Source organism: Mesoplodon mirus (assembly GCF_964341445.2).
Source record: "Mesoplodon mirus genome assembly, chromosome: 6".
Taxonomy (NCBI): Eukaryota; Metazoa; Chordata; class Mammalia; order Artiodactyla; family Ziphiidae; genus Mesoplodon; species Mesoplodon mirus.
The window spans coordinates 50,585,309-50,599,718 of NC_138982.1; the positions used below are offsets into that span (position 1 = coordinate 50,585,309).

Genomic DNA, 14,410 nt, shown 5'->3' on the forward strand with positions numbered 1-14,410 from the left:
GAAAAAAAAAAACTGAGGATTATAGAGATTAATTTGTCCAAGGTCACCATTAATAGGAAATGGTAAACCAGGATTTGACCCCAGGCAGTCTGACTTCAGAGAGTATGCTTTTTTTTTTTTTTTTTTTTGCAGTACGCGAGCCTCTCACTGTTGTGGCCTCTCCTGTTGCGGAGCACTGGCTCCAGACGCACAGGCTCAGCGGCCATGGCTCACAAGCCCAGCTGTTCCGCGGCATGTGGGATCTTCCCGGACCGGGGCACGAACCCGTGTCCCCTGCATTGGCAGGCGGACTCTCAGCCACTGCGCCACCAGGGAAGCCCGAGAGTATGCTTTTAATGGCCGTTATATAAGGTCTGCTAGTTGTTACATTTTTCTTTTCTACAGTTAAGCAGATCCCTTTTCTCCTTCAATTTCTTTTGGAAAGATGCTGAGCTTTTTAAAAATGTGTTTCTGTGGAAGATCTCTAGCAATTGTATGAAAAGCTATCAACAACTGCCACAGAGGATAGCCAACAAAATTATGCTAGGACAATGACAGCCACAAATACAGTCATTTGCAAATCATAATTTTGATCACAGTCATAATTTTGAATAAAGAGAAAAAAGCATAATATTATTTTTAGGGTTATTTAATTCCTTCTTCTTTCCCTTCACCTAGTGCCGATCATTCAGTGCAATCAACAGCTGGGGGAATTAAATGCTTTCTTCTTTGGAGACTGTAATACCCTAAAATCCCATTAGCTTAAACCAATTAAAATGCTGTTTTTAAAGCCAAGGCATTTCCAGGAGGTTGCTGTTAACTGTGGAGCATTTTTCAAAATCATGCAAAGAAGAAAAGAAATGCCTATATCAGAGTATATTTGTGAACTCCAGAGTTCCACCTACGTGCACATAATGTCAATTTTTGGATCAGAAGTTCTCACAGTGTGGTCCCTGGACCAGCAGTATCAGCATCACCTGGGAACTTGTTAGAAAAGACGATTCTAGGCCCACCCCACGCCTACTGTCTCAGAAACCCATGGGCGTGGAACCCTGCAAACGGTGGTTGAACATGACCTCCAGGTGATTCCAATGCATGCTAAAGCTTAAGAGCTGCAATTATAGTCATTGTGCTACCAAAATAACTGCAACTCAGACTTACAGGTGTAACTGTCCTGTTTATCATTCCTCTAGTTAAATACTAAGAAATACCTGCAGTTTACAAGCATTATTTTTATGTCTTCCCATATTACAGTTTTGCCTGTCATGAAATTAGATGTAAATTTTTTTTAAAAAGTGTTGTTCGCAAAGAAGGCTGATCTTTACTATGTGTTATAGTCTATATTTCATTCTCAGTCCTAAATCAGCATGTCTGGGCACACTGCTGAGTTACTAAAAAGTCTCAGAACCTTTAGATGTATACTACTCTCAGCTTGAAAACTGCCTCTGTTTACATTCACTACCTTCTTATATTTTATAACATTTACTTTATGCTTCCTTGGGCAAAATAAATGTCTTTAAAATGTGAGGTAGATAATATTTGAATCAGTAATAGCATAAAGCTTTTCTAACAAAGTGGAAAATAGCACTTACCTAAATAGTAACTGTACTATCAAAATAAAATTTCATTTGCACAGTAAGATTCTATTTACACTTGCTGTTTTAGGCAGTAAAGAGAATATGAACTGTTAAGTCTAGAATCCCGAGAGAGAGATTTTCCTCTTCTTCCTGATATATGGTACGCTTTGCATCCTGTGATTCATAATCCACTTGGGTCATGAAACATTGCTGAAGGGAAGCCAGTGACAGTAATGGAGTCCTGTTAGGTCAGGCTTCACAGGAAAGGCAGATCATATTTCACTGGTGAAAAGTGCCTCTAATAAAAGGAGGGGTGCCTTGGGAAAAAATATTAGTGCTTTCTCTTTCTTCTCCTAATGTCATTCATGACATTATTATATAAATGCACAAAGTTTATTTATTACTATGTGCCCACATTTTTTAAAATTTATTTGTTTATTTCATTCATGAAGGAACCAGCAGGAAGACAAAAGAGTTGGTTCCAAAGGCAAAGGATTAAGGAACAGAGATGTATATAGCCAGTTGGGCAAGAAATGCCAAAATAAGTTTACCAAGTTAGATGTAAGATTGATTAACTTTCTACACGACAGTAAAGTCCTGTCATCTTTGGGGTTAACTTCTCTACCAGGCTATAACACCCGAACAAGCTATCAATTCTAAAAGGTTATAAATCATCTGCACCTTTATATTTGTTAATCAAATATATTGTCACCCAAGAGTGTCAGAGGAGGGTTGAAGTGGGCTGAATGGTGGCCCCCCAAAAGATATGTTCACATTCCAATCTCTGGAACCTGTATCAATCTCCCCCTTCCTGCCTCGATTGTCTGAGTTAGAAAAAGGTGGTAGCTTCCACAGGGCCCAGAGAATAAGGGAGGATGCTTGTTCGTGATGGCCACTGGGCCTGGCCCACCAGAGAGCAAGGCATTGATGCCAGAGCAGGCCCCGACCTGCCCTCATGGCCCTCCTATTTCAGACCACAGGCGCTGCTCCAGAGGTCTCAACCCTGAGCTGCTCACAGGCCTTGCTCTTTACTAGGCACCCCACCTGGGCATCCTGCAGCCACTCCCCACCCCCAGAACCAGGGCTTGCTAGCACAGAGCTCTGCCACTCCAGGCACAGGACAAAAAAACAAGTCCCTGCCAATCTCCTATAAACCCTCCTTAGACTCCAGACTGGCCAGGAGACCTTGAGAGAAATATCTTTAATTCAGTCATTCATATATTCCCTGACAGCATATTTTCAACCAATATTTGCTGATTATTTATGGAGCACCAACTATTTGCAGGAGATGCCAGGGATACAGCAGGGAATAAATACATCAAGGAGGAGAAAACATATATTAATGTTCAAATAAATTAACCTTTCACATTCATTAAAGCAAAATGCAGTCTAAGACTGTTATTTATGCTCAGAAATTTTCCTAATAATTACTTTATTTTTATTTTCAACCCACACTCTTTTAGACAGCTTCTTGGCTAACACCCTCAACCATGCATGAATCTCCAAGGGCCAGTTTTTCTATATTTTGCATCTTCCTAAAATGGCCAGTTGAGCACAGCATCCTGTGAGAGGCAGTGTGTCCAGTGGTTAGGCACATGGCCCAGAAGCACCAGCCCTACCACTTAACTAGCTGTGAGACTAGGGTCAAGTTTTAATTAATTACTTAATTGCTCTCTGTGCCTCAAAGTCATGGAGTTAATGGTAGGACCCACCTCAGGCTGCTGAAAAGACAACATGAGTTATAGTAAGTAAAGGACTTGAAGCAGCATCTGGCATTTAGTGAGCCCTGGTATTCCCACTGTATAATCATTAAAGAGGGGGGTTCCTCTTGAGGACCAGGGATGGTGGAGAAGGAATGAAAAACAGCTGAGTGGAATAGATGGTAAGTGCTGGGTGAAGAGCAAAGTTTCACTATAGTTTTGGTTCTCAAACATGACTGCTCTTCAAAATCACCACAGGAGCTTTTCAAACTTAATTTAATTTTCAAACTTAATTTAATTCCTGGGCCCCACCTTCAGAGGTCACTTCATTGGTCTGGGGTGGGACCCAAGCCTGTTCAAGTAATTCCCATAGAAGTGGAGGTTGAGCATCCCTGCAGGACAGCAATGTACCACCGGGCCGAGGAGCCACGCCTGCCCTGCAATGGAAGGGGGCGGGGGACTCCACTCCAAGCCTCTCTCCTCCTTCTCCCCAGGCCTAGCTGCCTTAGCAGGGCAATCCCTCCTCCCGCAGTCCATCCACAGGCATCCTTGGGGCATGCATCACTTGTCAGGCCCTGGGCTTGGGATGGGGCAGTACAAAAGTTATCAGACAAAGTCTTATCCACCTGGACCTCACAGCAGAGAAAGAAGACAGAGAAGAAAGCAAGCATAGCACAGGGAGATCAGATCGGTGCTTTGTGACTGCCTGGAGGGGTGGGATAGGGAGACGCAAGAGGGAAGGGATATGGGAACAGATGTATATGTATAACTGATTCACTTTGTTATAAAGCAGAAACTAACACACCATTGTGAAGCAATTATACTCCAATAAAGTTGTAAAATAAAAAAAAAAAGAAAGCAAGCAGTTACATGGAGAAAAATCGAAACACTGAATACTCATAGAGCTCTAATCGAAGTACCGTATATACTTACTAGGAAATCCCTGGGGAAAGACTGAGGTAGATCTGTAAGTACAAAATTTGGAGACTCTCCAAGGTACATTGTTGAGTAGAAAAAGCTAAACCACAGAACAGCATACCATTTATGTTTCAAAAAGCTTTTTGAAACACGTTGTGATATTCTATCTATGGGTGCATAAATATATGTAACTTAAAAGAAAAAAGGTCTAGAATTACACCTCTTATTTTCCATGATTAAATTTTTTTCAAAAAGAATGTATTCATTGTTTGTGAAATTTAAAATAATAACATTTTTTAAATTCCAGCAAACTCTTTGTGGGGGGTCTTCTGGAAGTATTTGCATTTAGCTCAGTTAAGATGTATATCACATTGCCTGTTAATTGTGACAAAGCAGTTGGCATTCCCAGACATGATTTTATCTAAGTGACTATTATTGAGCAGAGAGCAATGTCCTGAGCAAATGGGACGTGAGACAGATGTGTGCCAGTAGAGATACGGCAAAGGAAAGAGAATTCGGCACGAAGCTCAACTGAGTATAAGGAGAAAGACCTAGCAGCTACCTTCCATGTCTGCAACTTTCACAGTTTCACCTGAGGCTGGTCCTCCTAACAAGCTGAAAGCTCGAACATCAGCTTACAGGTTTAGCCTACTAATAGAGATTCTCCACCTTAGCTGCATATTAGAATCACATGGGGAGACTTACTAAAATAGCAATGCCTTGAACAAAGACCAATGAAAAGTAAGGTCTTTGGGAGGTTGGGCCTGGGCGTTGTCTTTTTAATACGACCAGGGCTGAGACTCACTGTTCAAAGACGCATGCATGCACCCTCTCAGTTTGGACACACTCATGCTTGCAAAGTACTCCAAAAATGGCATCAGTTGCAGGTGCTTCTTAAACTCTAGGGGACTATGGGAAAAGGAAAAATATTTGCATTTTTGTATTATGTGATTCCGAAATGATAACACCATGTGTTTGGTTTATTTCAGGCTCGACTGACCAAAGAACAACGCTGGGGAAGTGCATTGCTTTCCAGAAACCACTCCTTAGAAGAGGAATTTGAAAGGGCAAAAGCAGCAGTGGAGGTAAGTTTTTTGGCTTGTTTTTCTGTTTCATGTTTCTGAGAGTGGAATCCAAAAAAATCAAACTTCAGCAGGATACATATTAAATGGGTCTTTATAAACATGAAATAATCATGACTATGATTGTTAGAATGAGACGTGTTACCGGAGAACTTTTATTTTTTTCTTTTTTTTTTTTTTTGCGGTACGCGGGCCTCTCACTGTTGTGGCCTCTCCCGTTGCGGAGCACAGGCTCCGGATGCGCAGGCTTAGCGGCTATGGCTCACGGGCCTAGCCCCTCCGCGGCATGTGGGATTTTCCCGGACCGGGGCACGAACTCGTGCCCCCTGCATCGGCAGGTGGACTCCCGACCACTGCGCCACCAGGGAAGCCCACCAGAGAACTTTTGACTTCCCACCCGGGGTGACTAATAGATGTCATCTATTATGCCAATTCTGTGGTAGATTAGCAGTGACTTCTGGAGTCTTGGGTCAGAAAACTCTGAGCCTTGCGTGTATCCCATGATGAACCTATGCTATGCATTTGCTATGCTTCTGTGAAGCCAGGGTTTATGCCTGATGTTTTTATCTCTCTGGCATCTAGCACAATGTCTGAAACATAGAAGGTTTTACTACCCCTGAAATAGTATACATTTTCCTAACTGGGTGGGGGGAAAAGGCAGGGCTGAGATATTCTAATCAATGGATAGCCCATCTTGACTTGAGCCATAATTTTTTTTTTTTACTGTTAAGGGTGTCCAAAACAATGACAATGTTGATAAATCAAATGAAACATTTAATTTGAACATTACTTTCCTTATTTAGCCCTCTAAAGAGAGATAGAGGGAGAGAGAAGGAGGAAAGAAAGGGAAAAGGGAAGATAAAAAAAAGCATCCTTTGCTGTTTTTTATGCATTTCCTTCCTGGGTAAAAGCACAAAGAGTGCATCACAGGTGCCATCTATGATTCTCACCAAAGCTTTGTTAGAAGACTGTTTGAGAGTTGAGCTTTTCACCCAACCCAAGTATGAACCTGCCAGGACCTCTATTTCTATTACTGATGTGAAATCTTGAAAATTGAAAGTATTCCTGTAATATGGTTCATTTATGTGGCCATCTTACCTCTAGAATTTAGATGAAATTATTATACTACGGGCAGTCTTTCAGTAACTCCATACTTGAAGTGCAATTAAATCATACTTGCAATTTAATATTAAAAAGATTCTTTATATTCTAGGAAATAATTCCAGCCAAATTTCCTATCATCATTCAGAAACCTAATAAGAGAACACTTTTATCTCATCACAATACAATCCACCCAAATTTCTTCTTTTAATTTTAACCTTTTTAATTAAAAGTTAAGGCATATTTAGTGCTCTTGAACGTGATCAGCTGATTTGATTGAGACCAGCTGAGTTCAATCAAGTTGTTCAACTGCATGAGGCCTGTAGCTCAGTTTATTTTAAATGTAGATTTTTCCAGACTTAAGAGCTAATTTAAGTTTCTTTTGAGCTCCTACTGTGTATAGGACACTGAATTAGCATTAAAAAGAAGATGATTTAGAACCGTAGAATCTTGGGGCAGTAAAGACTTTATAATTTATCTGGTCCCATTTATTTTTATTTTTTTTAACATCTTTATTGGAGTATAATTGCTTACAGTGGTATGTTAGTTCCTCTGGTCCCATTTATAATGAGACAATGAGTTCAAACTCAAAACTTAATTACAAAGACTTAGTTACAAAGTAACATATCAACAAGGAAAAAATTGTCCATCTGTGTATCTATCTATTCATAAAATCACTTAATCTTAGTTTTGGTAGAGACCTTAGAAGTCATCTATCCCAACCAGGCATACAAAACAATTTTTTTTCTTTTCAAACATACTTGACAAATTATTCAAACATACCCTGTTTCTACTTAAACATTTTCAATTAAGGGCAACTCACTTCTTTTCAAGAAAACCTGTTTCAGGTTTGCACAATCCTAACAATTAAAGCTCTTCCCTGAATTAGGCTGAAATTGGCCTTCAAGCAACTACCAGTTTTCTTACCCCTGGCTTTGCCCTCTCTGGAACAAGGCAAAATTAGGTGAATCCCTTCTCTACATGACGCCCATTCACCCCAGGAAGCCTTGTTTTCTCCTGGCTTCTCCTTGTCTCTTTGGAATTGAGAGACCAGAGTTGTTATTCTAACTTGTTGCTAATAACTAAATAACAACAAACATCTGATTAACCAATATTAGTCTCATTTTTCCACACCTGTATGGTCCTTTCCAGCTGCAAAATCCTAAAATGCTTTGTTACTTGAAGTAGTCATTCAGCAAACATTCCTGGCTATCTATATGTGCTGGCTGCTGAACTAGGTACAAGAGATAAAGGAACGAGCTAGCTTTGAGTAGTTGTCTAACAATGGCATGGACCAGATGACCAACTCAGACAAGACATTTGCTCCCTTCTACTTTAGTTTCTTCATTATAAGATGAGGGGCTTGGATGTCTAATATACTAAGAATGCTATACGTTTGTATCTTCAAGTGAAGTGAATGGTAAGTACAGAATTCCCAGCAAAGCAGAAAATTGTAAGCACATTTGCTCAGCTGGAAGCCTGGAGCTGAGAAGCTTCCTTAAGGAATGAGGGAGGATGATGCTGACCTGGAAGGTGTGAACAGGTGTGGAGAAAATAGGCGCGACGTATGGGGGCAGAGGTTGTGTTTCACTAAGCTGATGGTAAATCAGACCTTCAAAACTGCACACATATGTGAACTACTTACTTTCCAGCATTATTCTTATCCAGGGTTTAATCTAAATCCATAGTAGAAGACATAATAAAACGGATCCGAGTCTTGGAAATATACATGCCCCTTGACCCAGCCACTTCTTAGAATTTATGCTAGAGAAATAATCATGAAAGTTTGCAACATTTTATCTGTAGAATTTTTTTAAATAGTGAAAATTTGGGAATAGCTCAAGTGTCCCATTACAGAGAATTAACTAAGTTATTATCTCTACAATAAAATGCTATGTAACCATTAAAAACTACATCATAGAAAAAATATTTAACATCATATAAAAATGTCTAGTGATAATTGGAATAATTTATTTACTGACAGTTTTACAATATGACCCCAACTTCGTAAAATGATAGTAGCTTAATACCTAACATGTTAGAATACATACTGTGTACCAGGCACTACCTCGGGAGCTTTGCATGGATTCTCATTTAATCCTCACCGCAGTCTTATGAGGAAGGTAATATTACTATTCTCATTCTGCAGATGAGAAAACTGAGGCTTAAAGATACTGCAGACAGTTACGTGGCATTTTATAAGCAATTAAGATAGACTGAAAATGAACAACTCTCATTTAGCAAGTTACAAAGTCATGATTTTCACCCAGACTCCAGAGCCCATATTCTGAATCACTGTACTGTATAAGTATAAAGAGAGTCTGTGCCCAAACCTTAACAGTAGTTATCCTTGGGTGGCTGGATTTGGAGTGATTTCTTCCATTAGCTATCTATATTTTCCAAATGTTCTATCATAAACATGTATTACGTTGGTAATCAAGGAAGAAGTGGTAAACTATAGACACTATATTAGAGTCTAAGATTCTTAAGAGAACTAAAAGTGCCACATTCTTCATTTCAAGACCAATAAAGGATGGCACAACAGATTGGCTTCATCAGAGACTGTTCTAAACACTAGTAAGACCCAGATGAAAACCATGCCTGGAGCAAGTTGAATTTTCCCAGTCTCCATTTTTATATCACTGATTCCAATATTCCTTCTATTTCACATTCTATTCCATCTTAAACCCTCATATTTTTTTGGTCATCATCCTGCCTCATGACCTGGCACCTGGTCCTCCTTCTGCACCTAATCCCCTCACAAGCTCCAGGGGCACTGTTGCGCTCTCTATTCCTCTTGCACAACAGCCTCATTGCCTGCTGTCCCCACTCTCTTTTTTTTTTTTAAACAGTTATTATTTTGACATGTTTAAACAGACGTGAGCAGAGGGACTGATTTTTTTTTAACATCTTTATTGGAGAATAACTGTTTTACAATGGTGTGTTAGTTTCTGCTTTATAACAAAGTGAATCAGTTAATACATATACATATATCCCCATATCTCTTCCCTCTTGCATCTCCCTCCCTCCCACCCTCTCTATCCCATCCCTCTAGGTGGTCACAAACCACCAAGCTGATCTCCCCGTGCTCTGCGGCTGCTTCCCACTAGCTATCTATTTTACGTTTGGTAGTGTATATATGTCCATGCCACTCTCTCACTTTGTCCCAGCTTACCCTTCCCCCTCCCCATATCATGAAGTCCATTCTCTAGTAAGTCTGTCTTTATTCCCATCTTGCCCCTAAATTCTTCATGACCATTTTTTTCTTTTTTTAGATTCCATATATATGTGTTAGCATATGGTATTTGTTTTTCTCTTTCTGACTTACTTCACTCTGTATGACAGACTCTAGGTCCATCCACCTCACTACAAATAACTCAATTTCGTTTCTTTTTATGGCTGAGTAATATTCCATTGTATATATGTGCCACATCTTCTTTATCCATTCATCTGTCAATGGACACTTAGGTTGCTTCCATGTCCTGGCTATTGTAAACAGAGCTGCAGTGAACATTTTGGTACATGACTCTTTTTGAATTATGGTTTTCTCAGGGTACATGCCCAGTAGTGGGATTGCTGGGTCATATGGTAGTTCTATTTTTAGTTTTTTAAGGAACCTCCATACTGTTCTCCATAGTGGCTGTATCAATTTACATTCCCACCAACAGTGCAAGAGGGTTCCTTTTTCTCCACACCCTCTCCAGCATTTATTGTTTGTAGATTTTTTGATGATGGCCATTCTGACTGGTGTGAGATGATATCTCATTGTAGTTTTGATTTGCATTTCTCTAATGATTAATGATGTTGAGCATTTTTTCATGTGTTTGTTGGCAATCTGTATATCTTCTTTGGAGAAATGTCTATTTAGGTCTTCTGCCCATTTTTGGATTGGGTTGTTTGTTTTTTGGATATTGAGCTGCATGAGCTGCTTGTAAATTTTGGAGATTAATCCTTTGTCAGTTGCTTCATTTGCAAATATTTTCTCCCATTCTGAGGGTTGTCTTTTGTCTTGTTTATGGTTTCCTTTGCTGTGTAAAAGCTTTGAAGTTTCATTAGGTCCCATTTGTTTATTTTTGTTTTTATTTCCCTTTCTCTAGGAGGTGGGTCAAAAAGGATCTTGCTGTGATTTATGTCATGGAGTGTTCTGCCTATGTTTTCCTCTAAGAGTTTAATAGTGTCTGGCCTTACATTTAGGTCTTTAATCCGTTTTGAGTTTATCTTTGTGTGTGGTGTTAGGGAATTCCATCTCTTCTACTAAAGACAACTAACACCATGTGCACATTTATTGTATATCTTATGTGACCTGGGAACCTGTTTATGTGCAAAGACTAACATTGCTTAAGCCCAGGTTGAACGGTTAGATCTCGTGAGGCCTTATGTGGGTGAAGCTTTTTGCCTACATATCTTATATTTTATCACTGCAAATTCATCTCGGCTCAGCGTATTATAATTTTAGGACAAAGAGCCAAATACTTCTCTTTGGGGCTTTAAAAAAAAATGCCTCTTCCCTGAAGGAGCTTCCTCCATACTTCCTCCTGGATTTTCTTCCTAGCCAGCAGCCTAAACACGCTGTCAGCTACAACAGGTCTCTGGGAAAGATGCACTGGGAGGCACAGAAGTGAGAAGCAGGGAAGGAGCCCCAGGGGCTCAGGAACGGAGATCCCTAGAGCGACCTATGCTGCGTCAACAGAGGAGAGAGGAGGTCACGTGGGCCCACAGCACACCTGCAACCACACATCAAAAATACCTCTTTTCACTGTCAGCACGGAGGGAAAGAGCCAGCCAGCATCTGGCACTGTGTTTAGCTAGTTAGTCTCTCTAGGTGCCTTAGCCTTCAAAATAAACTGGATGTAGCAACAAATTCATCAGACATGTTTGAAACTCCTTCTGTGGGCCAGGCACTGGGCTAGGTGCTAGGAATAGTAAATTGAGTAAGATAGCTCTGCCCTTAAAGATCTGGAAGAATTGCAGGTATTTTGCAGCTCAGGAGATCATCAAGCACAGTTTATCCCATGGTATAGTTCAGCGGTCCCCAGCCTTTTTGACACCAGGGACCGGTTTTGTGGAAGACAATTTTTCCATGGACCAGGCTTTGCAGGGGGATAGTTTTGAGATGATTCAAGTGCATTACATCTATTGTGTACTTTTATTATTACATTGAAATTTATAATGGAATAATTATACAACTCATCATAATGCTGACAGGGCAGAGCTCAGGCAGTAACGCAAGCGATGGGGAGTGGCTGTAGATACAGGTGAAGCTTTGCTTGCTCACCTGCTGTTCACTTCCTGCTGTGAGGCCCGGTTCCTAACAGGCCATGGACTGGTACCAGTCCATGGCCGGGGGGTTTCGGAACCCTGGTATAGTTATTGTGGATTTACATGTTCATCTCCACATGGAGATTTTGAACTCTTACAGGTGGGACCGTGTCTTTACGTTCTTAGCACCTTTCAGAGAGGCTGGTACAGAACGAGGTGCCACAAACTTTTGCTGGATAAATAAATGAACATATTAGCAACTTATTCCTCTAATGCATTTATTTCACCTTAGTATCTCTTCTTTAATGTGTGTTTAAGAAATGTCACTAACTTACTACCAGAAGATGAACTTTGTGCTTGACAAGCATCATTGAAAGCTACCTCCTAACTTCCCATTTCTATGTCCTATCTCAAAGGACATAGCTCTCAAGATAACTCTCCTTCAGACTCCAGGCTAACTTTCCCTCAGCAGCACTATATGAAAAAGCACCGACAAATTGGTAATTACTGTTTAAGAACAAGGTTAGTGAAACAGTTTAATGCTAACTAGAAATTCCTTGGTCTGGAAATGTGAGTGACCTTCTTTATCTCTCAGTTTAACTAGGAAATGTCATGTTCAAAACAATGTAACATCTGATAGGCACCTCAGAAATATTAAATGACTGAAGGGAATTGGAGACTATTCTTGAACTCCTTTTGTTAATATAGGATCATGTAAGAAACTTCTGACTTGGGTGCCCGCCTACCAAGAAGATTATCTGCCTCTACCACCCCCTCATATTTTCTCTTGCTTTCTATGACAGTGTCACCTCTTCGAAGTAGGTGGAAGAGATTAATGGATTAAACACTACTTAAATCATTCTGACTTAGATTCAATATTCAAAAAAGAAAATCTTCTGAAAATATATGGAAACATTCTTTGGGCAATATTGAAGGAATCTTGAGGTTAACTTCTTAAGATACAGATTTCCTAAAGCTTAGCACGTCATGTTAGCTAACATGCTTCCCACGTCAAAGTGTAGATAGATCACATAAAGATTAGATGTGTTGTGAGTTCATTGGGAAACTGGCAATGTTGATCTCATAATGAGTCAATATCCTTCCATTTTAAACAAAGAAAAGTTGATTCTCAAAAACGATATGAAGCATAGATGAGACTTAATGTCAAGTGACTCATGACAAACCCACATAGGTGAAATGGGTGAAAGTATAAAGACATGTAGGATGGTCTGAGATAAATTTAAGGATAAGTAATCTATTTAAAGGAAGAGAGATATTTAGAGTCCACCCATAATTTAAGTCGGTGTTTTGAACAGTTACTGTATTCTTTCACTCTCCCTTGATATCCATTGTGTAAATACCAAAGTAATTAAATCTTTGACTTGACCCTTTTTTTTAATTATTTTTATTGGGGTATAGTTAATTTACAATGTTGTGTTAGTTTCAGGTGTACAGCGAAGTGAGTCTGTCATACATATACATGTATCCTCTCTTTTAGGTTCTTTTCCCATACAGGCCATTACAGAGCATTGAGTAGAGTTCCTTGTGCTATATAGTAGGTCCTTATTGGTTACCTATTTTATATATAGTAGTGACTTGACCCATTCTAACAAAACTTCAGTTATCCACAGATTGGTCTTCTAGACCATCATATTTGCAGACAAGCTCCAGACCAAAAAGTAGCTAGGATAAATTCCCTTAACACCCAGACTAGCAGGCAGATCTGTTCAATGCCACCATTCAGGGTCCCAGGTTCCTTGCCATTTGTTTCCCCTCGACCCCTTAGGGTATTATCCTCCCCTGCATGGTCAAAGCCAAGTCACAAGTGTGTTGTTTCTCCAGCCCCCACCAGGGGAAGGAGAGCTTGAAGGAGGCAGGCCCACCTTCCTAAAAGCTCTGGCCCAGATCTCATCTGCTCACACTCCACTGGCTGAAGCTTAGTCGAACACATCACTCCACCACCACCCATGCCCCAAACTGCAAGGGAGGCTGGGAAACGGCCACAGTTCTACCACCACAGAAGAAAGGAAAGTGTATTTTGACTGACAGCTAGCAGTCTCTGCCACAGGTACCCTACAGCTCTGATATTTGGAGGAATATTAGAAAGCCTCTCTCTCAATATCTCTTTCTCTCTCCTGGATTTTTTTTACTTTTAGGACCAACTATTAAATAATTTACTAGGAATTTTATTTCTGTAGGAGGAATAATGTAAGTCTATTTATCTGGAACATACAAAACCCCGTCACTTTTTTTCTAATTGAAGTATAGTTGATTTACAATTTTGTGTTAGTTTCTGGTGTACAGCAAAGTGATTCAGTTATACACACACACACACATATATATTCTTTTTCATACTCTTTTCCATTATGGTTTACTATGGGATATTGACTATAGTTCCCTGTGCTATGCAGTAGGACCTTGTTGTTTATCTGTTTTATATAGTAGTTTGTGTCTGCTAATCCCAAACTCCTAATTTACCCCTCTCCCCCCTTTCCCCTTTGGTAACCATAAATTTGTTTTCTATGTCTTCAAAACCCCATCTCTTGATTAGCAATTCTCTGCCATATAAACCAATCATCACTATTCTATAAAACTTCTTGAAATGTTGAATATTATTAATCCTGGTTTATTGAAAAGGAACAAAAATGAGATCTGCAGGTTAAATCCCTTATTTTTGTCAATTACTGAAGTCAGGGGTTAAAATAATTCTAGTCTTTAATGCTATATTCAGGTCAGTAGAGCTATCTGCCCATGTTGGTTTCAAAAGGTTTTCATAAAATCAAAATACTGGATG

General features: G+C 39.8%; 1 protein-coding gene across 7 annotated transcripts in view; it reads left to right on the forward strand.

Annotated features, from left to right (window-relative positions):
- The window catches only part of PEX5L (peroxisomal biogenesis factor 5 like), a gene marked incomplete at its 5' end in the record, with an annotated part of 189,064 nt that overhangs the window by 116,361 nt on the left and 58,293 nt on the right, over nt 1-14,410 (forward strand). For all 7 annotated transcript variants that reach the window (XM_082625593.1, XM_082625592.1, XM_082625595.1 and 4 more), the window contains one exon: nt 5,164-5,259. In XM_082625593.1, coding sequence (XP_082481719.1) covers nt 5,164-5,259 — 96 coding nt within the window. The remainder of the gene's footprint in view (nt 1-5,163; nt 5,260-14,410) is intronic.